At 47.2% G+C, this 22824-nt stretch overlaps 9 protein-coding genes across 9 annotated transcripts; 5 read left to right on the top strand and 4 right to left on the bottom strand.

The window, feature by feature from the left end:
- Positions 1 to 174: 174 nt before the first annotated feature.
- TRUGW13939_07500 (uncharacterized protein) lies at positions 175 to 1346 on the top strand (the record flags this gene model as incomplete). The annotated part of the gene is made up of 4 exons (XM_035490639.1): positions 175 to 441; positions 519 to 998; positions 1060 to 1145; positions 1211 to 1346. 4 exons carry the CDS (start codon positions 175 to 177, stop codon positions 1344 to 1346), a joined length of 969 nt encoding a protein of 322 aa, XP_035346532.1.
- Positions 1347 to 2127: 781 nt separating this feature from the next.
- Positions 2128 to 3685, bottom strand: TRUGW13939_07499 (uncharacterized protein; the record flags this gene model as incomplete). The annotated part of the gene is made up of 3 exons (XM_035490638.1): positions 2128 to 2445; positions 3054 to 3352; positions 3478 to 3685. 3 exons carry the CDS (start codon positions 3683 to 3685, stop codon positions 2128 to 2130), a joined length of 825 nt encoding a protein of 274 aa, XP_035346531.1.
- A 735-nt stretch (positions 3686 to 4420) lies between these two features.
- TRUGW13939_07498 (uncharacterized protein) lies at positions 4421 to 6597 on the top strand (the record flags this gene model as incomplete). Its single annotated transcript, XM_035490637.1, has 2 exons — positions 4421 to 4489; positions 4570 to 6597. 2 exons carry the CDS (start codon positions 4421 to 4423, stop codon positions 6595 to 6597), a joined length of 2097 nt encoding a protein of 698 aa, XP_035346530.1.
- A 713-nt stretch (positions 6598 to 7310) lies between these two features.
- On the top strand, positions 7311 to 8739 carry TRUGW13939_07497 (uncharacterized protein; the record flags this gene model as incomplete). The annotated part of the gene is made up of 3 exons (XM_035490636.1): positions 7311 to 7477; positions 7539 to 7680; positions 7786 to 8739. The coding sequence occupies 3 exons, from the start codon at positions 7311 to 7313 to the stop codon at positions 8737 to 8739; spliced, it is 1263 nt and encodes a 420-aa protein (XP_035346529.1).
- A 2080-nt stretch (positions 8740 to 10819) lies between these two features.
- Positions 10820 to 11768, bottom strand: TRUGW13939_07495 (uncharacterized protein; the record flags this gene model as incomplete). The annotated part of the gene is made up of 2 exons (XM_035490635.1): positions 10820 to 11439; positions 11489 to 11768. The coding sequence occupies 2 exons, from the start codon at positions 11766 to 11768 to the stop codon at positions 10820 to 10822; spliced, it is 900 nt and encodes a 299-aa protein (XP_035346528.1).
- Positions 11769 to 12307: 539 nt separating this feature from the next.
- TRUGW13939_07494 (uncharacterized protein) lies at positions 12308 to 13481 on the top strand (the record flags this gene model as incomplete). Its single annotated transcript, XM_035490634.1, has 4 exons — positions 12308 to 12548; positions 12602 to 12660; positions 12713 to 12799; positions 12858 to 13481. 4 exons carry the CDS (start codon positions 12308 to 12310, stop codon positions 13479 to 13481), a joined length of 1011 nt encoding a protein of 336 aa, XP_035346527.1.
- Positions 13482 to 13785: 304 nt separating this feature from the next.
- On the bottom strand, positions 13786 to 14697 carry TRUGW13939_07493 (uncharacterized protein; the record flags this gene model as incomplete). Its single annotated transcript, XM_035490633.1, has 1 exon — positions 13786 to 14697. The coding sequence occupies one exon, from the start codon at positions 14695 to 14697 to the stop codon at positions 13786 to 13788; it is 912 nt and encodes a 303-aa protein (XP_035346526.1).
- Positions 14698 to 15391: 694 nt separating this feature from the next.
- Positions 15392 to 17052, top strand: TRUGW13939_07492 (uncharacterized protein; the record flags this gene model as incomplete). Its single annotated transcript, XM_035490632.1, has 4 exons — positions 15392 to 15764; positions 15830 to 15976; positions 16032 to 16756; positions 16816 to 17052. The coding sequence occupies 4 exons, from the start codon at positions 15392 to 15394 to the stop codon at positions 17050 to 17052; spliced, it is 1482 nt and encodes a 493-aa protein (XP_035346525.1).
- A 31-nt stretch (positions 17053 to 17083) lies between these two features.
- Positions 17084 to 22330, bottom strand: TRUGW13939_07491 (uncharacterized protein; the record flags this gene model as incomplete). The annotated part of the gene is made up of 3 exons (XM_035490631.1): positions 17084 to 17271; positions 17343 to 19105; positions 20088 to 22330. 3 exons carry the CDS (start codon positions 22328 to 22330, stop codon positions 17084 to 17086), a joined length of 4194 nt encoding a protein of 1397 aa, XP_035346524.1.
- Between the last annotated feature and the right edge of the window lie 494 nt (positions 22331 to 22824).

Genomic DNA, 22824 nt, shown 5'->3' with positions numbered 1-22824 from the left:
GTCGTATACCAGATTCGAGTCCTGAAAAATCCCACCAATAGGCGTAGACATTGGTGGGACTCTTGAAGGCCTATATAGAACGTGTAGAAAGGATCAGTTGAATGAAACAGGATAATAAGCTTACCAATATTAAAACTTATTTACTTCGTCGCAGTCGTTTCTTATATCCACATGATGTATGTCTTAGCATCAGCCGTGGCTCTACTTTTACATGCATATGTCGTTCAAGGATATGCAGATCCGGGTTCATGTTCAGGGTCGTGTAATGTCCACGATCCAGCTCTGATACGCAGAGAGTCGGACGGGACATATTTCCGTTTTTCAACTGGAAATGATATATCCTATGCTTCTGCATCGTCCATTGAAGGTCCATGGACAGCTATTGGGTCCGTCCTTCCTGATGGCTCGTCTATTGACATTGCGGGATACAATGATCTTTGGGTATGTGTTTTGAAATGGTCGTCATTTTTACCTTCTTCACTTCTCACATAATTAACACAATCCTTTTTTTGATATAGGCACCAGATGTCAATCTTGTGGATGGTGTCTATTATGTATACTATTCCGTATCAACATTTGGATCGCAAGAGTCAGCTGTAGGGCTCGCTACTTCATCCACCATGGAACTAGACTCATGGACGGACCTCGGTCGAGTTGGTGTTGATTCCTATACTGGCAGTGCATACAACGCAATTGATGGAAATCTCTTCCTAGATGGGAGTACTTACTACCTGCAATTCGGTTCATTTTGGGGTGATATCTATCAGGTGGAACTAAACTCCGCGGCAACAGCAGTTGCCGGGTCTTCTTCTCAAAATATCGCTTACGATTCCTCTGGGGACCATGCCGAGGAAGGTTCTTTTCTCTACAAATATGGTGATTATTACTACTTGTTTTATTCTGCGGGTATTTGCTGCGGATATGACACTTCCCTACCAGCTTCTGGAGACGAATACAAGATTAAAGTCTGTCGGTCGACAACTGCAACTGGTACCTTTGTAAGTTATCAACCTACTTATTTTCAACGAAAACCTGCAAGAAGATTGACTGTTTTTGTAGGTCGATGAGGATGGTGTTGCTTGCACTGCAAGTGGCGGAACGATTGTCCTCGAAAGTCATGATACCGTATATGGCCCGGGTGGACAGTATGTCTTCAAGCCTCCTATGATGCTATTACCAATGTCGTGTTTTTACTCACCATATATTTTAGGGGAATTTTCACGGACCCCACCCTGGGTCCTGTGCTCTATTATCATTATGTCGACACTACTATTGGTTATGCTGATGACCAGAAATTGTTCGGATGGAATGTGATAGACTTTTCTAGCGGATGGCCGGTTGTTTAATATGAGATGGTAGTAATGGAGAAGCGCGCACTACAAGTGCCCTTGAACGTTGGCAATGTCCTTTAGTCATTGATTTTATTTTCCAACTAGGGTTGTAAGCTGTCTTGTGCCTATCATTAAATGGTTCACTGATCCCTGCCATATTAAGCGATATCCATGGGTAATATTGACCATTTAGGAGGGAATTCTAAGAAAAGATATAACTTAAGCGTCTATGACAGCCGTAGAGTTCCAAATGGTAAAATATCTTGTTGGCAAGCGATTTCCAACGCGAGGTATGATTAACTAGGTCATAATGCTACTTGTAATGAAAAAGCCAACAATATCAACAATCATCCAACAAACGGCGAATCCAAGCCGTAGGGAACCAAGAATTACAGCCTATTGTTTTACAAGGTGGTTCCGATCATTTGTACAATCCAGAATGATTATGGTCCTTCGCCAATTCTTTCTGTCGAATAGCTCTGAAAAAAGAGAGGCTGCTGGCTTCACTGGTTAGTGATCATTCTGCTTCAATAACATCATCTTCTATGCGGTGAAAACTGACTCTGCAAATGAATGGGTTCGAGCCATGGGGTCACGTCTTTTACTCACCACCGAACGGGTAGACGGGGAAAGGCCGAGCTAATCGTTTCTTGTGATGACCTACCTGAACTAGCAAAACCAAAGAACGATTATTCAAATTAAGTGCCGGTTTGTCGAATTAAGCTACTTATACTATGACCATATAGCACCTTTTAGCTATCTCCCACGGAATGTCCACGTCAAGCATCCCATTTCCTCAAATGTGATTGCCTTGCACATCATACTTGACTTCCTTTCCTGGGTTGGGAGGATGCACCAATTCCAGCTGCTGTAGAGCCGTCAAGGCTTGTTCCTCACCAACCTCATCAACAATCTTGCCAGCCTTCAACGTAAAAATTGTAGTGCCCGAAAAATATACCTCTCTGCCAGTATTCGGCTTGTCTAGCTTGCCCACCGCCAGGTCATCAAATCCCACGCCGGTGTGTTTGCCGCCGCCGATCCAGCGTCCAACAACATAGTCGCCTTCAGCAATCAAAGGGTACTTGTATGCATGGAATGAAATATTCGGGAATGCCTATGTAAAATTGTATGTAAGCTCATGAAGGCTCCAAAAGTTTGATCGAGATGGTGAGCTTTCCATTACAATACAGAATAATCCTGGTCCTTCGCCAGTTCTTTCTGTCGAATGGTTCGAAAAAGGATACACCGCGGGCTTCACTCGCTAATGATCGTTCTGCTTCGATAACATTTTGTATGACTGCCAACCTGCCTGCAATGTTTGTATGTTTCGGCGATAGGCGGACTAATGATGCTCGAGCATGTTCTACTCTCCTTTTGCGCACCAGGTGAAATGGACTCTCGGGTATGAACCAAAATACAGCGATAAAAAGGGCTGGCCAAACCCAGGCAGAAGCGAACAGCACCTTGAATTCTATGAGTTCTCTTAAACTTTCAAGTGATTCAGTAATATTACAGACCTTGTATGAAGAATCATTCATAATTGTCACCCTATCATCTGCCACCGATGCCGCAATCATATAACCTAGGTTCTTTTCGTCCACGTTGTGTAAGCCAAATCCAAGATGGGAGTATCATTGCGAATTAAGGTAAAGCAAAATGACCAAATTAAAAAAAGAAAAAAAAAAACACACGATTCGGATAGAACAAAAGAATCCCACTAACCATGCTGAAGGTAAATCCAGATAGCGCAACACTTCGCATAGCCAATGGAGTGATTTCCGAGATGTAAATTTGGCCAACTGCAATAGCCATGCCTAATGACACTGCGTTGACGATCTTCCCCCCAAGAAAGACGCCCGGAGTTGAGGAAATATACAAGACCGCTATTCCTGCTGCAGATACACAGGCAAAAATAGCGAAACAGACCTTGCGTCCAAATCGGTCTGCTATAAAGCCGACAGACCAGGCTCCAAGCATGGTGCCCACCTGGGAAAGTGCATTCCAAAGAGACTGCCACCAAGCTGGTATAAGATAAGAACTAGCAACAAGTTGGCCAAACTACATCCTATCAATCGTGAATGGTCAGCGGTGTCCGTCTTGCTTGGGACGTGGAACGAGATGTACTCAAAAGCGGGCATTGACAGACATAGCGACGTAGCCAGGTTATCGAACCCATACATCAAAGGGCCGATGTTCGCAAAAAGGCACAAGGCAATAATTTTTGGGTTTGACTTGAGAGTCTTCCATGTCGAGGCATTGTGTTCTTCTTCCGCTTCTGTCTGTACTAAATACACACGATCAATGTGCCTAATCTCGGCCTTCTCCTTCTCAACGTGATCTATATTTTCATCCATGTCAAATTGTGAGCACTTTGGACAATTATTTTTTTTATTTTCAAGGGGATGAGGGATGACTGACCAGAGCAGGCTCCTCTTAGCCTAGGGGGTTGTTGAATAAAAGAGACATCCCGGCTACGTCCTCGGGGTAATGATAGCCCAATGTGCACAGACAGACTATCGGAATATCCGTAAATCGGGACATGGCTTCTGGTCTAACAGGGAGATCCCCAAAATCCCCGCACATAGCCCCGTATTTTAGCATTTCCCTTTCTGAAGCGGGTTTGGCTTTAGGGACCATAGGCTCGGGATATCCGAGGCCCCTCACCTGCGGTCGTCAGGTCAAAATACCGAAGAGGACCGAGCTACAGGACATATATCAAGCGAAAATAAATAAATCAAGCCCAACCGCGTGAATTAACTGTAAAATATGGCATTGATTTGTTGAAACAATGCCGCGTCACTGGAGTGAGAGCGCCGAGTGGATCTGGACCCCGACTTGGGACGAGAGATACGAGGTCGTACGTATTGTACAATTTCGAAAAAAGGGTCACATTGGAAAGTATCCCAAAACAATGCATCGTGAATGTGTCGGCAGACAGTCGCTATAGGTTGTTCGTCAATGGTCGCAGCGCTAGTTTCGGACCAGCAAAAAGTCACCTAGGGGAATGGAACTATGAGACGGTCGACATTGCTCCGTTGTTCAGAGAAGGAGAGAATGTGATTGCTGCTCGAGTTCTGCGCTATTCAACAATGCATTCTGGGAACATGTCCCTCGTAAGAGCTGTGATTCCTGGTTTCATTCTGCAGTCGGAAGATTTGGTAAGCGTTTCAATTACTTTAATTTCAGGGTGTCGATGGAAATATGAATAGCTTATTAACCAATGAAAATGAGGACACAGAATATATCGACAGATTCCAGCTGGAGATGCAAAGTAGACGATGCGGTGAAAATTCTCTCAGCAAAGGATTGGGATCGATCCATGGGGCCACCTCTTTTACTCACTAACGAAAGGGTAGACGGAGGAAAAGCCGATAAAGAATGGCTCGCCGTGGATTTTGACGATTCAGAGTGGGACACTGCCACGAGATATTCGATGAAGGTCCATATGCTACCAATTCTGGAGCCTCGAAGACTGGTCAAGCGTACCATTCCCATGTTGCCTGAAACAGAGGAGCAATTCTCTCAAGTCTCCAAGACCGATTCTAACAGCGCCGAGCAAATCGCTTCTTGGGATGACCTAGTTAAACGAGCAAAACCAGTACAGGTGTCAGAGAACAGCAGGGTGACTGTTGTGCTAGATTCTGCGCTGCTAACAACCGGGCTCCTCCAACTCCACTTTCGAGGAGGAGCCCGGTCAAAAATACGAATACGCTGTGCTGAATGCTTCGAAGAGGCGCCTGATGCGGATAATCCCAATCTGTTCGCTCGAAGAAAAGGGGACCGTGAAGACACATCCGGTGTTCTTCTAGGTCTCGATGACTACTACAGTGTGGACAGCAACAGCGGTGCAAGTGATGACGCACAATACGAGCCCTTTTGGTTTCGTACGTTCAGATATGTTGAGCTTAGCATTACGACAGAAGAGATGCCTTTGAAAATACTGAAATTCAGTTATAGAGCCTCACATTACCCACTTGATATTACTACACAATTTAGCTCATTCCCGACTTCCGAAATGAAAAATCAGTGGGAAATTAGTCTCAACACCCTCCGAAACTGCATGCATGAAACATACGAAGACTGCCCCTTTTATGAACAGAACCAATTCGCTATGGATGGTCGCATGCAGATTCTATTCACCTACCAACTAGCACATGATGACAGACTAGCGCGCAAATGCATGCAGGAATTCTACTCTAGTAGACGACCGGACGGACTGATAGAGACACATTTTCCATCACCTTTCCCCGGTGTTAACATTCCATATTTCTCGTTGTATTGGATCCTTATGGTATATGACCACATGATGTACATGGGGGACGAAAGGCTCGTTAGGCGGTATCTTGGTGCAATCGATGGCATCTTGGACCATTTCAGTCAGCGAGTGGATGTGAATAACGGTCTTGTGGGTCGGCTTGAGTGGGATACCTGGCCATTCGTTGACTGGGCTCCTGAATGGTCTTCAATAGCCCCTGGTGGTGACTTTCGTGATCTCGCAGTGCCGCCATCGTATCGCCGCACCGGTTTTTCGACCTATAGTAGTCTCATATGTTCTTATACACTGAAAAAAGCGGCTGATATTTGTGACTTTGTCAAACGATGCGACACTGCCGACGAATACCGTCGCCGGGCGGCCGACTTGAATAATGCAGTCCTCACGCACTGCTTCCGGGGCGACTTCATTGTTGATGGGCCTGATAGTCCCGATGCAGAGCGAAGTCAACACTCACATGTGTTTGCGGTTCTTTCTGGTGCCCTTGAAGGAGAATCAGCCCGGCTAGTATTACTACGAGCACTTACCGAGCAAGGATTTGTGCGTTGCTCGTATGCAATGTCGTTTTATGTACTTGAAGCAGCTCTCCAGACGGGCATATACGATCGTATTCGGACTTCACTGCTAGAGCCGTGGTCTACCATGATTCACCAAAATCTGACAACATGGGCTGAGTCTGCAGCAATGCCGAGAAGTGATTGTCATGGGTGGAGTGCAGTGCCCATTCATGATTTCGTAGCCAATGTCGCTGGAATTAGACCAACCGCTCCTGGTTTCAAGGTCATTCGGTTTGAACCAAGGCGGTCATTTTGGGAAAATATGTCGGGGATATTTGCTACCGGAACAGGGTTGGTGCTTCTATCCTGGAGTCCTGGAAACCCAGTTGAGTTCACTCCCAACTTCGACGTCCGTGTGGAAGTTCCCCAGGGTCATGGTTCGTATGAGTCCTTTGCCGTACGGAAAAGTCAAACACTTCGATTGGACATAGAATAGACCAGATTATTCATTAGAATACCTCCGTGGCAATTGAATCCTAATGCTATTGGAAATTTCGAACCCTTGTCATCATAAAGTGTGAAAGTGAAACCCATTTCTTAGCCACCGCAAATGTATGGCTCCAGGACTTCCGTATAGGTTCTTTCGCTAATTTAGAGCATAGACGCTGAATATTACCAATACTAACACGTTTGATGACCCTCGGAATTAGGCCATTCCTTTATTTTCCGAACCAGGACATCCGTTTCTAAGTCCGAGAGATCATCGCCCGAACTGCCGTACCAGTCTTTTACTACCGAGTCGTGGAGGAGCTAATGAAAGGGATCCTGCCTTTCGGATTTTATCTTTAGCAGACTAGGTGGAGATGGCCCCATCTCACTGCCAAATAACAACCAGCCCAGTAGTGGACGTGGCTGCCCGGGCTCGGGTGCATGCTGCCGGTTTTACTTGGAAATCTGAAGAGGGCATACAAAAGTCGGATTTAACTGATATCTGTGGCTCCACCATCCTCGAGGCTCGGAGATTTTTTGGAATTCAAGCTTTGGACGTCCCAGAGCCTTAAACCAGTCTAAAATCCTTGGTGGGTTTGTTTAGCTTACGTTGTTGTGGCTTGCATTAAATTTAACGCCATCATTTCCACCAGCAACTCTACTCATCATGCTTTCCACTCAATACGTGTGTCACCGAACAACAAGCAAACTCCTTCCATAATGGCTCTGCAGGATAAAGAAATAGGACAGCCGGCTTCAGCCGAGCCGGTGGCAGAGCAAACGGCCCAGGGGCCATCGTTCCCAGAAGGTGGCTTGCGAGCGTGGACAGTCGTCGCAGGGTCATTTTGCATCTTATTTTGCAGTTTTGGATATTTGAACGCCTATGGGTAAATTCCCCCTATCGTCGCTTTCCTGCATGATACTTCGGGTGTTAACTGCGGTATATAGTGTCTATCAAGACTATTATCAGGTCAACCAGTTGAGGACCATGTCATCCTCAACTATCTCTTGGATCGGATCCGTCCAAGTCTTCTTTCTCTATGCCGGGGGTCTCATAGGCGGCCCATTATTCGACCGACTAGGCGCCGTGGTGAGTTCCAAGCAACGTCCTCATTTTTGCGAAGACATTCGTATCACGTAAAATATAAGAGCACTAGACAGACCAAATGGAACTAACAATTAATGTTTACTGTAGGTCATATTTCCGCCTGCCGCCCTCTTCATCTTCGCAGTGATGATGACCTCTCTCTGTCATACGTACTATCAATTTATGCTTGCGCAGGGTATTCTCGGAGGTCTTTGCTGCGGTATCATATTTACCCCTTCAATGGCCGCCGTGGGACAATATTTCCACAAGCGCCGAGGTGCTGCAATGGGGGTGGTTGTCTCTGGCTCTGGACTAGGGGGGGTTATCTTCCCAATCGCATTGAGTAAGATGTTCAAATCGAATCTTGGGTTCGGTTGGTCGGTTCGCATCGTGGGTTTCATCATGCTGGCTCTCCTCATCATTGCCTGCGTGACAATCCGCAGACGTCTTCCGCCTCGGGGAGGCAGTATCTTTGTTGCATCTGCATTTAAAAATCCCCAATATGTACTTTCCATCGCCGCTCTATTCTTCCTTGTGTGGGGGATGTTCTTGCCCTTCTTCTTTATTGAAGAGTATGGGATATCCCAAGGTATGAGCAGTAATCTCGCATCTTATCTGCTCTCTATTATGAACGCGGCGTCTATCTTTGGTCGTTTACTTCCTGGGTTTGTTGCCGATAGATTCGGCAATTTTACAGTGCTCTCCGTTTCCGGTGCCGCAACGGGGGTTCTTCTTCTATGCTGGATGGCTATTCACTCTAACGCTGCTATCATCGTATTCTCTGCTCTCTATGGCTTCTGTTCTGGTGCTCTCATTTCTTTGATATCACCATGCTTTGCTCAAATCGCCGGCAAACCGAATATGATTGGCGCCTATCTAGGTATGGGTATGGGTATCTTGGGATTTTCTGGTCTGACGGGAACCCCAATCTGTGGCGCGCTCATTGATAATCATGGCTGGAATTCTGCCATGATCTTCAGTGGGGTTTCGGTTCTCATTGGGGCTAGCTTGACTTTTACCACCAAGCTTACGTTGAATCCCGATATATTCGGAAAGGCTTGATTTGCCTCAACATTTGTTTTCCTTCGCCCTTAAAAATAGAACTTAGGGTATAGGGCAGTTCTCGCGGGCCCGTATGTAATATAGCTAGATATTAAGTACATATTAATTTAGATCACTTTGAACCCTCTCCATTAAAAGTCTCCGAAGTTACATATAGACGGTGGTTATACAAATTACTAATCATACCGGATCCATGATCTAGTCTCTATCAAAAATTCCATGACAACGATGACAAATTTATTAACTTGGATAATAACATGACTGTTGGCACCCAACATCTTAATACAAAACACCTTTCCAGTGCAGATCTGGTATAGTACCGTGCTCCATACATGTAAAACGGATCGGCTAACATGCGACCAGTTGACATCAGCCCCGGAGACAACATTTGACGAAAACCACACCGGCTTTCGACTGAGCTCCAGCATAAAATTTTAGAATCCGAGCTACAAAAAGTCCACGCAACATGTTCCCACATATTATTAATCCCCTCATTGCTAATGCGCCTATGTTCGGGCTTGCAAAGGCGCCACTTGCGGCAGCTGTCACTAAAACCGGCGGGCTTGGTTTTGTAGATGTTTTCATTTACCACATGGCAACCTTTTCGATTGTTTAGCTAATGGTGTCTAGGGTTTATTGGAGGGGGCTTTGATTTCACATCTTCTAGTGCTCAACTTGCTAGTGTTGAAAAAGAGCTAATAGAGGCCAGAAAAATACTGGGACTAGACTCACCAACCCAGGAAGAAAATGGAGAAACTCCCGTCCTGCCCATTGGTGTCGGCTTTTTGACTTTCCACAATGATGATGCTTCTAGCCTTATTCCGGTACTTCAGCGACACCGTCCTATTGCTCTCTAGTTATTCGCCCCAGCGGCAAAACAGCATACAAAACTAATATCTACTACAAGATCTACAGGGGCAACATGGGGTCTAAAAGTATTTGTCCAAGTTGGGTCAGTTCAAGCGGCTATGGGAGCAGTGCTTGACGGTGCCGATGTGATTGTCGTTCAAGGATCTGATGCTGGCGGTCATCAATTTGCGAAGAATGCTAGCCTCATAACTTTGTTTCCTGAGGTTGTTGACTCTGTCAAAAACATCCCGCATGTTTCTATTCTCGCAGCGGGCGGCATGACGTGGTATTGCTGCTGCGATGGCACTGGGTATCTTTATTTCCTTCTTGTCTATGCCAACACAGCTAATAAAATTACTTTTCAGGAGCAAATGGTGTTGTTATGGGAACAAGAGTATGAACACACTCATTTATCGTAACCATACTGACAAGAAGCAGTTCGTTGCCATGGTGGAGTCTGCGGGAACTGACATCAATAAGTCGGTATTGGTCTCAACCCAAGATGGCGATATCTCAACGGCGAAGTATAACGTTTCATCTGTTGAGAATTATTTTCCTTGGCTAACCATATTATTCAGGTCAACTATCCATGATTCCTTGCGAGGAAATGATGATCTCTGGCCAACTCTCTACGATGGACGAGCTGTGGTTTGCGGTCCTTATAAAGACGTTATTTCTGGAAACGCGACTATTGAAAAGGCAACGGAAACACATAAAAAGGCAGTAGAAGAAGGGGACGCCTCTAACATGGTATTTTGGGCGTATGTTCCATTTGATTTATTTCTTTCTCTCCATTCCCCTTTTCCGCATCTTGGTGTATGAGTAGCGAATTATAATGACCCTTTGTGACTAGTGGATCAGGAATCGGCCTCATTCGAGATGTTCAGAGTGCAGAAGATGTCGTGCAAAAATCACGATCCGAAGCGATTCAAATAATGAAATCATTGGGTGGGATCTGAGGTCATTATCGTCACTGTGATGGTTCCAAATCGCAAAATCAATGGCTCGTGCTTCATATCATTGTATTATGATGTGTATTTGTTGGCCGTGGTTGATAGCCCGAAGCTATCATGAAATTTACTACCGTTGCATTTTGTAGTAAAACCACATCCATATCAAGTAAACACAGAAGCGAGCACAATTTCTAAATTCTAACATGAGTAGACTTAGTTCATATTATAAATCTTAAGTTCAGACGTCGTCTTCCAATGTATTGCCCATGTTTTTTTTATCAAGTCAACAATGAGGGGTCCTCCTTAACGGCTTGGTCATAATATGGTTGGAAGGCCAGCCACATTTTGCTAGAATTCCCACTCTTCTTGTGAGTCATCTCTGCTTCTTCCTTGCCAATTATGATCTTTTCCCAGCCGGGGCCGCTGGCTGCATTTGCCATCATCTGCGCATGGCAACATCGGTCGAGGGCAATAAACAAAAAGGCCGCCTCGTCAACGGTCCTGCCACATGTAATCATGCCATGGTTTTGCAAAATCACACTCCGACAGGTTGGTCCTAGAGCTTTTGCAATGCGCTGTCCCTCTTGTGTGGACAGGACGGTACCTCCATAACGATTGTAAACGGCCAAGTCGTTATAGAACCGAAGGGCGTCTTGATAAATCATTTCAAGGGGACGAGCAAAACAAGAGAATGCTTTTCCATAAACAGAGTGGGCATGGCAGGCTGCATTCAGGTCTGGACGAGCTTTGTGGATTTCACTGTGAATGGCGAAAGCAGGTCCGTTAATGGGATGCTGAGCACCTCCTTGGATAACCTCGCCTTTTTCATTGACCAAGACTAGGTCAGAAACTTTGATCATGGAAAAATGCATACTCAAGGGATTGATCCAGAAATTGTCTTCATGTATCGTTAATGATATTGTTCGAAGAAGAGAAGTAAGAGTTACCTGGGTTGATAGTATCACGCAAAGAGATATGCCCAGCTACCCCCTCATCAAACCCCTGCTTTGCAAATACTCTAAAAGCAGCCGCCAGGTGCTGCTTCTGATATTCGCGCTCATCGAGCTTATTTGAAAATACAGGCGGGGAGCGAATTACGATTTTCCCTTGCGCATCTCCGAGGAAGTGCACATCTTCGAAAAATTCGGATTTCTTGGAAACAGACTGTGGCGTCGTCTGCTCGGCAGACTGGGCGCTAATTGTCGTTTCTGTAGCTGTGGCCGACATTATGAAATGCAATATGTTATTTGAGTCAGATAATGTCTAACCCTTTTTCCATAAGTAATCAAGCAGGCCAAGAGGGGGTATTTAACGGCCCAGTCCACGAAATTAGAAGAACCGAGGACGTGGAAAATTTTCCGGGTATCCAATTCGATCATTAGGAATCGGCCTTCTTCCCTAGATTCAATTTCAATCATTCAATCATGTCTAAGTGAACTAACTGTGCGGAGGGTAGATCTCCGTCGGAGCCATACCCGCCGTACGCGTAGTCCATACCCCGGTTGCTGTCAACTGATAGCTACCCCGCAACAGGGGAGTTTTGGGGTTTCATGCAAGATGCTACAGTGATGGTTTCTTGGTCGTATAGGGCACATGGGTTTTCGGTGATATGTGAAACGATACGTAATGTGTAACCACAATAACATTGTCCCCGGAACCAGCCGATTTGGAGAGTTTATATTCAAAATCGATATCTTATGTCCACCGTTATTCTTCTGCATTGAAACGCAAGTATCGCCAAAAGAATATAGAGAACTATTGGTAAGATGCGCGCAATCTCAGTAAAGGACGGCCATGGTCCAGCATCTGCCATGTTCATTGACGACTCGGTCCCAGACCCAGTCGTCAGAAATGATCGAATTCTCGTTCATATCAAGGCCTTTGGTCTGAATCGTATGGATATCTGGCAGCGACGGGCAAATTACCCCTACAAGCTTCCTGAGGAGACACATGGCAACGTTATGGGCGTCGAGTTCAGTGGAATTGTGCTAGACTTGGGCCCGGAGTGTGAGCATTCCCACGCCTGTTCACACGTTCTGCCTAATGCTGATGTTCTATAGGTTCATCGGGGACGTTCCATGTGGGAGACAGGGTCTTTGGTTTAGTGTATGGGGGTGCTGTAAGAATTCATTCGACATTTTGGTTCGAACGAAAGAACTAATTGAATATAGTACGCTGAAAAAGTAACAATCTCCGAGAAGATGCTCATGCCTCTTCCATCTGAGATATCATTTGAAGAAGGAGCCGGTATACCCGAGGTAAATCCCCAATCACGCCTGTCTTGTCACCTTGAAGTTTGATACTCACTCGAAGTAGACTTTCTTTACAGCCATCCAGGCAATTCACCTTGTGGGGTCCATACCACCCAACGCCAATGTACTCATCCACGCCGGGGCATCTGGCGTTGGGCAATCTGCCATACAACTTGCTCAGTTGGCTGGAGCAAACAAAATTTTCACCACCGCAGGTACCCCTGAGAAATGTGAATTGGTCAAGTCTCTCGGCGCAGATTTTGCCATTAACTACCGTGCCGGAGAAGACTTTGCGGAGGTAGTGGCTCGAGAGACTGACGGGAAAGGGGTGGATCTTATCGTAGATCTAATTGGGACAGACTATTGGGAAAGAAATGTCAAGTCGGCAGCAGTGGATTCGAGAATTGTGATCATTGCATTGATGAGTGGGAGCAAGATTCCGGACTTCGACATGCGGCCGCTGCTAACCAAGAGAGTTTGGATATGCACGACTACTTTGAGAGTGAGACAGCCAAAATATCAAGTAAAAGTGAAGGAGTTTTTTGTTGAAAACATTCTTCCGGCGCTGGTTGAACGAAAAATTAAGACAGTTGTCGACAGAATTTACAGCTGGAGCCAGATCGGAGAGGCACACGAGAGGATGGAGGCAAATCAGAACGCTGGGAAAATAATTTGCACTGTTGATTAATGTCGATTACATATTGAATGTTGGCGCCTGAGGCTATAAACCATAGATTGGCTGCCCAAAAGACTGAAAGTTTTTTTGGTGCAACTGTCAATATAGAATACTTACCTTAAATGATATCAGATTTCATTTATATGTTGTAAATTAGTCTAGGATAGGTTTTCTACATAGGTCTGACGTGAAAATAACAATAAGAAAGAGTCCCTTTTACGGTTCAAGAGGTCTTCCCATTTAGAAGTGAATATGTTTATGGATAAGAATATTCTCATAATTGTGTTAGTAAACTTAATACACCTAGCCTTTATTCCTAATTGAATAGCGCAGCAGGGTTCTTAACCCATAGCTTCTGCCAAGTCTCGTCATCCTGAATCCACTCCCTCAACTTTCTAATATGACCAGTATCGTCAACAGTCCTGAACCCTTCAATATCGTTCAACCTCTGTTCATCCGTCTTTCCTTTTCGTGTAACTCCTAGCTGTGTATGCGGCCAGTCCGTGCCAAAGACAATCTGATCCGGGCCCGCTTCGATAATGGCCTTCGCAATTGGCGCAACACTCTCAATACCATTGTCATAGCCATTGTACAATCTCTCAAACCCAGAAACCTTGACAAAAACCTTCTTCTCACGAACAAGGTCTAAGAAAACTTTAAAATCTTCAGAACTAGCCTCGTGCGGAAATGTCCCACCCATATGATCGGCCACCATCTTAACTCTGGGATCAATGTCGTTGCGAATAATATCCGCCATTCTAGCCCACGCGCTCACGGGGCAAAAGATGCCAATAGCCCATCCCAGCCTCGCCAGACGAGAAGCAAGGGCCTTGACCTTTCGGATGATATCATCGCCATCGCTCTGTTTACCGTGGCCCCATGACATCTCATGTAAACGAGCACCTCTGACACCCGCCACATGCAGTGCATCTAGCTCGCTATCTGTGATGGTGTTTACATCAATAGTGGCTAGTCCGCGAAGCTTGTATCCGTTCAGCTGCGCAACTGAGTGCTGCTTGCTGAGGGTGTCGAGCAGAGCTGCAGGGGATGAACCTTGCACAGACGCATGAACGATAACAACGTTTTTGCAACTAGTTACGGATGTTGGATACTCTATTATCTGCGCTGCCTTGGGCGTGTACGACCGAGGCACCACATAGGCAAAGTTATCCGGGTCAAAGACATGGATATGAGTATCCCAGGCATCTGGTGGAACGAGGTCGGCCATTTTATCTCAGTTGATGTATAAAAAAGGGTTTAAAAAATGATATCTTTAAAGTTCTTATTGGTTTTTCCAATATGAAAATTTCGAAATGACCAACGTGATTCAGTAAAATTGATTCCAGATGGCCATGTCTCCAAGCTTTTTAGACAGGGAATATCACACATAAATACACTTGATTATCACACCACTACCGCAATGATCTATCGCATCTCCGTTTGGTAAACCACATATCAGCCCCCTGTTACCGGACTTTTCCCCGCAGTTGTGCCCCCATACATCAACAACCTAGCTTCAAGAATACCCCAGATCATCCACGGACCTCATCCTCCGCATCTAAAGCTTAGCTCTCGGACGCAAGAGCTCCGGCCAAATGCGACCCCTCTTCAGCCTAGTATCAGGGATATTTGTTTTTCCTCCGGAATACCAATTTCGTATGTGATTGTTTGTTTCCCCCGCATAATGGCGTATCAGATTTCAGCGCCAATATCCCGGGGTAGGACAGCTGGTTAGCTTTGCGTGGGTCTGAGAAATACAGCAGAGACGCCAACTGCATATATGTGTATATTTAAAGCTCGTAACGTAGTCGTTAGGAAGAAATTACATCGCAATCAATCTGATCCACGAGCTCATTGCATGCACTTTTCTTTTGAATTTGTTGGTTGTTCTCTTTTTTACCATCTGTAGTCGTCGTTCAACAATGACGGTGAAACAAAAGCTCTATTCTCTTCCGCGAGAATTCGTGGATACTGTGCGTATGGAGCCTAGCCAATTCATAACATGGATTGTATGCTGGTCTTGTTGGACTCTCGGATCATTGCAATACTACGTCCTACCATTCACCCTTAGTGATGTCGCAACTTATCTGGACGTACCACAAACCAAGATCTCAGAAGCAAATACCACGGCAATGCTTTCCAGGGCGATAGGAGCGCTCATATTTGGTATTATTTCAGATCAGTATGGGCGCAAAATTCCACTTATTATCGACCTGGTGTTTCTCGGGGTGTTTTCTATGTGTACGGGGTTTGTCAAAACTTATGGACAGCTGATTGGATGTAGATTTCTTTTTGGTAAGATTCCTTCTCATCTTTACTGGGTCGGTGGACAATCAGGGTTATTAACTTTTTTTTCTCAGGCGTTGCTTACGGTGGAACATATGGCCTTGTTATGGCCATGGTGCTTGAAGCCGTTCCACGAAGGGCTCGCGGCGTCGTGGCCGGTTTCACTCAGCAAGGCTTCTCAGCAGGTTATTTACTTGCCTCGGGATTTCACCTTGCCATGAGTGAGTTTGGCATTATAAGAAACTTTTTTTGGTATTATTTTACTGATTTTGGTAGATAAATATGGCTGGCGTTCACTCTTCTGGCTTGGAGCTGGGCTCACTGTGCCTGTGATTGTTCTTCGGACATGCTCTTCACACAAATCAGTTACGAATCAGGTAATCGAAGAGACAGAAGGCGTCCAATCGGTAGATGCACGCACCGCTGTGGGTGGGAATTTGTCGTTTATCAAAAAACTGAAATTCCTGGTCAAGCATCATCCCAAAGCCTTTGTTTATGCCTGCTGTCTTTCCTCTTGCCTAGCCACCATGGGTCACGGCACAATGGACCTATATCCCACATTTTTGACTACCCAGCGCCACCTCGACGTCAAACATGAGACATGGGTGACGGTTATCCTACAAATTGGAGGTATTATGGGTGGTGTGGTTGGCGGATTTTTCTCTCACAAGGTCAGTCCCAAGTGGATTGCAGCAGGGAGCGCAATTTTGTGTGCCCCATGGCTACCATTGTGGGTTCTTCCTTCGAAATGGAACCAGCTCGCTGTCGGTGCCTTCTTTTTGCAGTTTTTCTACGGGGCAGCCATCGGCAACTTGGGTAATCTCATGCAGCAAATATGCCCACACCCGGGTATGCGCGCTGCTTTCACCGGTGTTTCTTATAACATTGGCAATGCGGTCTCTTCCATAGCTCCCACTATAGAGACCGCCCTTGGAGAAAGGTTTCCTACTGCCGATGGAGGGCCGGACTATGGTCGAACCCAGATGATTCTGGTTGGAATTGTGAGTCTTCGCGGAACTGATTTCTCATTGGCGCCACTAATGATATCAATCACTCTTAGGTCATTTGCCTTCTAGTTGTGACGCTAGTCAGTATGCCGTTAAAGAGTCTGAATAAGGCGTGGGATGAAGTGGACCCAAACATGGCTATCCCTACCAATGAGAATAATCAGAATGCGGACATGGAAATGGTCGATAAAGTCATTTCTGCCAATCATGACACCTTCAAGGTGTCTGATCCGGAAGCAGCACACGTCGAAGAAGTCAAAACAGTGGGTGGCGACGCTACTAAAGTGTAGCGGAAGCGATCGTAATGATAACTGAAGTTCTCTATTGTCCATTAATTTCAGAATCTTGCATAAATCCAAACAATGAGTCTAAATCTTCGATAAATGGCTGGAGTTCCGAAATGCCTGCGTATTGACTCATGGAGTCAGAGCCCATGAACGTATCTGTGAACATTTGTTGGCTGAGATTGAAGTCCAGCGGAAGCACTTGTTCGATATCCAAATCCGGACCTAATTCGTTTCAATACTGTTAGTATTCAATTTACATAAAATAACAGTCAGTCAAAGTAATGTAAACATACCGGAAACGTCCGGTATACCGTTTACCTGCATCAGTTTCCTGACTATCTTGGCTGGAACGGACACCCCACAATTTGGTACTGCCAATTCGTCTAGACAACGAAGGCACACTATCAGAGGAGAGGATATGTCACCTCTTCTGGTGCTTTCGCGGACTGCGGGGTTTCGGGCGTGGATCGTACATGCGACGTACAATGCATAACTAAGCATGTAGTTGGCGCGACGCAATGAATATGCCGACTGGTATGCCAGTGCAAGTTGTGTGATATATTTTGCCGCTGTGACACAAGATTCCCAAGACCTAGTTGTCGGCGTGTTTGCAGCCCAGAGATGACCATGTCTGATAAATGGCCGGTGAAGAAGAATTATCAGTGAGTAGTAAGTTGTTAATAGAGCAATCACGTTGGGTGCAGCTACTAATGCCTCACTAGAGGGAGAATTGTTCCATGGTTCGAAGCGCAGCTCCAATGGTAAGCTTGCATACCATGATATGAGTTTATCGTTCGTAGGAGCTAAAAACGGTCGTGAATTTTCCGGAGTGGCACCCACAAAGTAGCAGCAGTCGATGATACTAGCCATTAATCGAGACAGTGAACAAAGACGCTGAAAGGTCGTGATTGAGTAAAGTCTCATAGGAACTTGTGGTTTCAAAATCGAGTTAATTGTCTTTGGGTCTAGATACGGACTCCAAGTCTCGTTCTCCTCATACGTGTCCATCAACTCCCACGAAACATGAGCATCACGGATCTGGATCATGAAGGGCCGGCCAAAGTACAAGCTCTGCAATTTATCGCAGATAAAAGCGCCCCAGAAGACTCTTCGACGGATTTCAATATCCTCGGGATTTCCAGAAATCTCTTTGCAATCGAGGTGAAGCCCAAGATCATAGACCATACGTAAAGCGTATCCGACATATAGCCACCCCTTGGAGGTACGTCCTTTGGCATTAAATGTAGCGCCAAGCATGAGAAGACCAGTGATGGTCGGGATACTAGAGACCTCTAACAGCGACTGTTGGGATATCAACTCCTCACAGCGGTCGAAGAACAATTTTCCAGCAGTTTCTGGCCGTGCAGGATCCGATCTCACCTCCACTCTCTCGGAAAATTTGCTAGAGCAGCCGAATACTGCATTCAGTAAAAAATCAGAGCAATATGGACCTCCTTCAGCGAGGTCCCGCATGAAGGTCGGGCGATAGGTTAGTTGATAAGTGTGGTGCTGTCTATTCCAGTGCAGATCCAGAAGATGCATAGCTAGTTCCGATGGTATTCCGCCGATAGTTTCTCTCGCGCGAAGATCGTGTTCTTTCTGCCTTTGCAAGGCGGCATTGGCAATTAGATGATAGCGATCCGGGCTGTTTTCAGATCCTGGCACTGGAGAGGTAAAGCCAAACGGCTCCTTTTCCGGGCTGTCAACGTGGAGGTTAGAGGTCGGCCCGAATATACGAATTGTGCCAGTTTCGTCACGAGATATGAATGTTGTGACATTCTTCTCATCCGGCAAGGATTCTGAGTAGTGACGAGGATGATCAACGGATTCTTGGTGGGACGCAGCGTAGTGGGCGAAGGATGCAGGGCATTGGGTCTCTTGTTGTGGCGGTGACACTGTTGCGCCTGGAGAAAACCCAGACAGTACTCCATCATCAAAATCCACCGAGTCGATGATTTTCGTGCGGGTTTTCTCGTCCGCATTCTTCAATGACAGCAGTATCTGCTGCAAGGCCTTGGTTTCCTGTTGCGCCGCGTCGATCAAAGCGTGGGACGGCCTAATTATTCGAGGTCAGCTCCCAAGACAAACCAATCTCATATGCCAAGATCATATGCAGTGATTCAACAAATGAGCATGCTTACTTACCTCTGCCGAGGCGGATCTCTTGCATAGGTACATTGTCGGCCATGATTGACGCAGGACCCGCACCGAGGCTGCTTATTGTCGCATTTGATCTTCCGGGCTCGGCAGAATTGGCAGGCCCGACTCAACGAAGATCGAGACTGTCGCGGTGTGCTCATTTTCAGCCAGCTCACACCATACCGCGTGCTATGATACGCAATGGCAGCCACAGCAATTGGTGTTTGTAGGAATCAAGTTGAGGCTGGCACGACAAGTCAAGGGAAGGACGGCTCTTAAAAGCTTGAGTGGGGAAGTCGCGGCTTTGCGCGGGGATGTTGGTCAGCGCTTTGGCCGATCCGTTAGCACCAGAGAAATTACTCAATGTTCTTTGTTCTACCCCGATGATCAATGCCCTTTTCATTCATAGTGCACTTCTCTGGGGAAATGATGGTTATTGGCTCTGTAGAAGCTTCCTACAAATAAATATACGAGGGTTCCAAGTGAAGCCGGAGTGAAATGCGCATCCATTAAAAAGAGAATGATAGAAAAATAACAAGTTGCTAATTTTAAAAGACTGGTGGTATTCTGGATCCAATCTTGGTACATTTACCTAATGAAAGTGCATCAAAGTCATAAAGATACGTTTGTGTCGTAACCACATTTGGAAAAAAAAAAGAAAGGGTCAGGGGTCCAATTGCTTGCTGCATGGTCGCGAGGGACGCCTGACATAGAGGGACTTCAGGTGGAAAGGCGGGTTGGGAGATACGCTATAGAACAGACATGACGGACACAGGATTGGTTCTGGGCTTATTTCCTAAATTTCTGAAAAACGAGTTGATAAGGAAAAACCCCCGAAAGATGGGAAAGAAAAGAGAAAGAAACCAGAATTCCAGGGTGTCCAAAGCGCGTTAACTTACTGCAAATCAAACCGATCAAGGTTCACGACCTTGTTCCAGGCTGCCACAAAGTCCTTGACAAATTTCCGCTCTCCATCAGCGCTACCGTACACCTCAGCAACAGCGCGCAGCTCGGGTTGAGAGCCAAAGATGAGGTCAACACGAGTGCCAGTCCATTTCTTCGCGCCGGTCTTGCGGTCAGTGCCTTCGAACACTTCGTTGCTGGGATCCGTAGGTTTCCACTCTGTGTTGATGTCGAGAAGGTTGACGAAGAAGTCGTTTGTCAGTTGGCCGGGGCGGCCAGTGAACACACCGTGAGAAGAGCCATCGTAGTTGGCGTTGAGGGCACGCAGTCCACCGACGAGGACAGTCAATTCCGGTGCCGACAGAGTCAACAGCTGAGCCTTGTCAACGAGGAACTGCTCCGATCGCACGCGAGGAGTTGATGTTCCGTAGTTGCGGAACCCGTCAGCAATTGGCTCCATGTCGTTGAAAGAGTCAACGTCGGTCTGTTCTTGCGAAGCATCGGTGCGGCCGGGGGAGAAAGGAACGGTGATACCGTGGCCGGCATCGTTGGCAGCCTTCTCAACAGCGGCAGAACCAGCCAAGACGATAAGGTCGGCGAGCGAAATCTTCTTGCCGCCTGATTGAGCACTGTTGAACTGGTTCTGAATGTTCTCCAGGGCGCTCAATGTGTTCTTCAACCATGGCTGGTTATTTACCTCCCAGTCACGCTGAGGAGTCAGGCGAATACGGGCACCGTTGGCGCCACCGCGCTTGTCACCACCACGGAAGGTCGACGCCGAAGCCCAGGCAGTCGAGACAAGTTGAGAGACGTCAAGTCCAGTGGACAAAATGGCTTTCTTCAGGGCAGCAACGTCACTGTCGTTAACCAAAGGATGGTCAACGTCCGGAACAGGGTCCTGCCAGCTCAAAACCTCCGCAGGAACCTCGGGTCCGAGATAGCGAACGCGAGGGCCAATATCGCGATGCAAGAGCTTGAACCAGGCGCGGGCAAAGGCATCGGCGAACTGATCGGGGTTCTCAAGGTAACGGCGCGAAATCTTCTCATAGGCGGGGTCGAAGCGCAGCGCCAAGTCGGTGGTCAACATTTTGGGTTTGTGTTTCTTGGAAGAGTCGTACGCATCAGGAATGATCTCGTCGGCACCCTTAGCAACCCACTGGTTTGCTCCTGCGGGGCTCTTGGTCAACTCCCATTCATAGCGGAAGAGATACTCGAGGAAGTCGTTGCTCCATTTTGCGGGGGTCTTGGTCCAGGTAACTTCGATTCCACTAGTGATGGCATCGGGACCCTTTCCAGAGCCATTAGTTGAACGCCATCCGAGACCTTGCTCATGAATTGCAGCTCCCTCGGGTTCACTGCCAACATGAGAGCCTGGAGCGGCACCATGGGTCTTTCCAAACGAGTGACCACCAGCAATCAGGGCCACTGTTTCCTCGTCATTCATGGCCATGCGACCAAAGGTGATGCGGATGTCCCGAGCGGCTGCGACAGGATCGGGGATGCCCTCGGGGCCCTCAGGATTGACATAAATCAAACCCATGACTGAGGCAGCCAGTGGTTTGTCCAGCTCACGGGCGTGGACGTCGCGGTTGGCATCATCTTTGACCTGGCCAGTGGCGGCTGCGGTGCCTTCTCTGAATCGCACATCAGTGCCGAACCATTCGGTCTCTCCTCCCCAGTATGGAGCTTCGTCGGCTTCCCAGGTGTCTGCGCGTCCTCCGGCAAAACCAAAGGTCTTGAAGCCCATAGACTCGAGGGCCACATTACCGGCCAGGAGATACAGATCCGCCCAGGATATCTTGTTTCCGTATTTCTGCTTGATGGGCCACAGCAGACGACGGGCCTTGTCGAGGTTACCGTTGTCGGGCCAGCTGTTGAGTGGGGCAAAACGCTGCTGTCCTTGGCCACCGCCACCACGGCCATCAAAAACACGGTAGGTGCCGGCGCTGTGCCAGGCGAGACGGATGAACAGACCACCATAGTGGCCAAAGTCGGCAGGCCACCAGTCTTGTGAGTCGGTCATCAGTGCCTCCAGGTCTTTCTTCAGGCCCCAGTAGTCGAGGCTCTTGAAGGCGGTCGCATAGTCAAAGTCGGGGTCCAGCGGGTTGGAGGGGCTGGTGTGCTGGCGCAGGATGTTCAGTCTCAGAGCGGTTGGCCACCAGTCGGTGTTCCTGGCGCCTGCACCAGCGACATTTGCTCTGCGAACGCTGTGGTTCACGGGGCACTTGCTCTCTGCCATTGTGTGAAGGGTGTTCTTTTAGTTTTTTGTTCGAGGTAGAGTGATTGAGCTGCAAAGTCAGACAGCGAGGAGAGGGAGTAAGAGGAAGACGGCGTCCGTCGGGAAGAAAAAGCGATTATATATACGTGAGCACCGAGGGGGAAGGAGCAACGGTGTACCCCGCAGCACAGACACTCGCCATCGGCCATTGCCGCCGTCGTGATTGGCGGCTGCCGACGTTGAGGGAGGATTATCAATCCAGCGAGGCCAAAAGAGGGCCAGGCCTGTCCCGATCCCGCCAAGACTCTGAAGTGGGGCTGGCTGGCCAATGATAGTCCGGCAATTGGTCAGAAGGGGCTAGTCCCCGCATTTTTACCAATCATGCTGCCTGACCCACTTCTCCGCACTCATTCTGGTTGCTGATTGGCGAGACTCTCTTTCTTCTCTCGTCCCTTCCCTGTGTGGCTGCCCAGTCCCGCCGACCCGTTTTCGTGGCTCCCGATCAGGAAATATTA

This window comes from Talaromyces rugulosus, chromosome IV (assembly GCF_013368755.1).
Source record: "Talaromyces rugulosus chromosome IV, complete sequence".
Taxonomy (NCBI): domain Eukaryota; kingdom Fungi; phylum Ascomycota; class Eurotiomycetes; order Eurotiales; family Trichocomaceae; genus Talaromyces; species Talaromyces rugulosus.
Note: the sequence above shows the minus strand (reverse complement) of the source record. Positions and strands in the feature narration are given on the sequence as shown.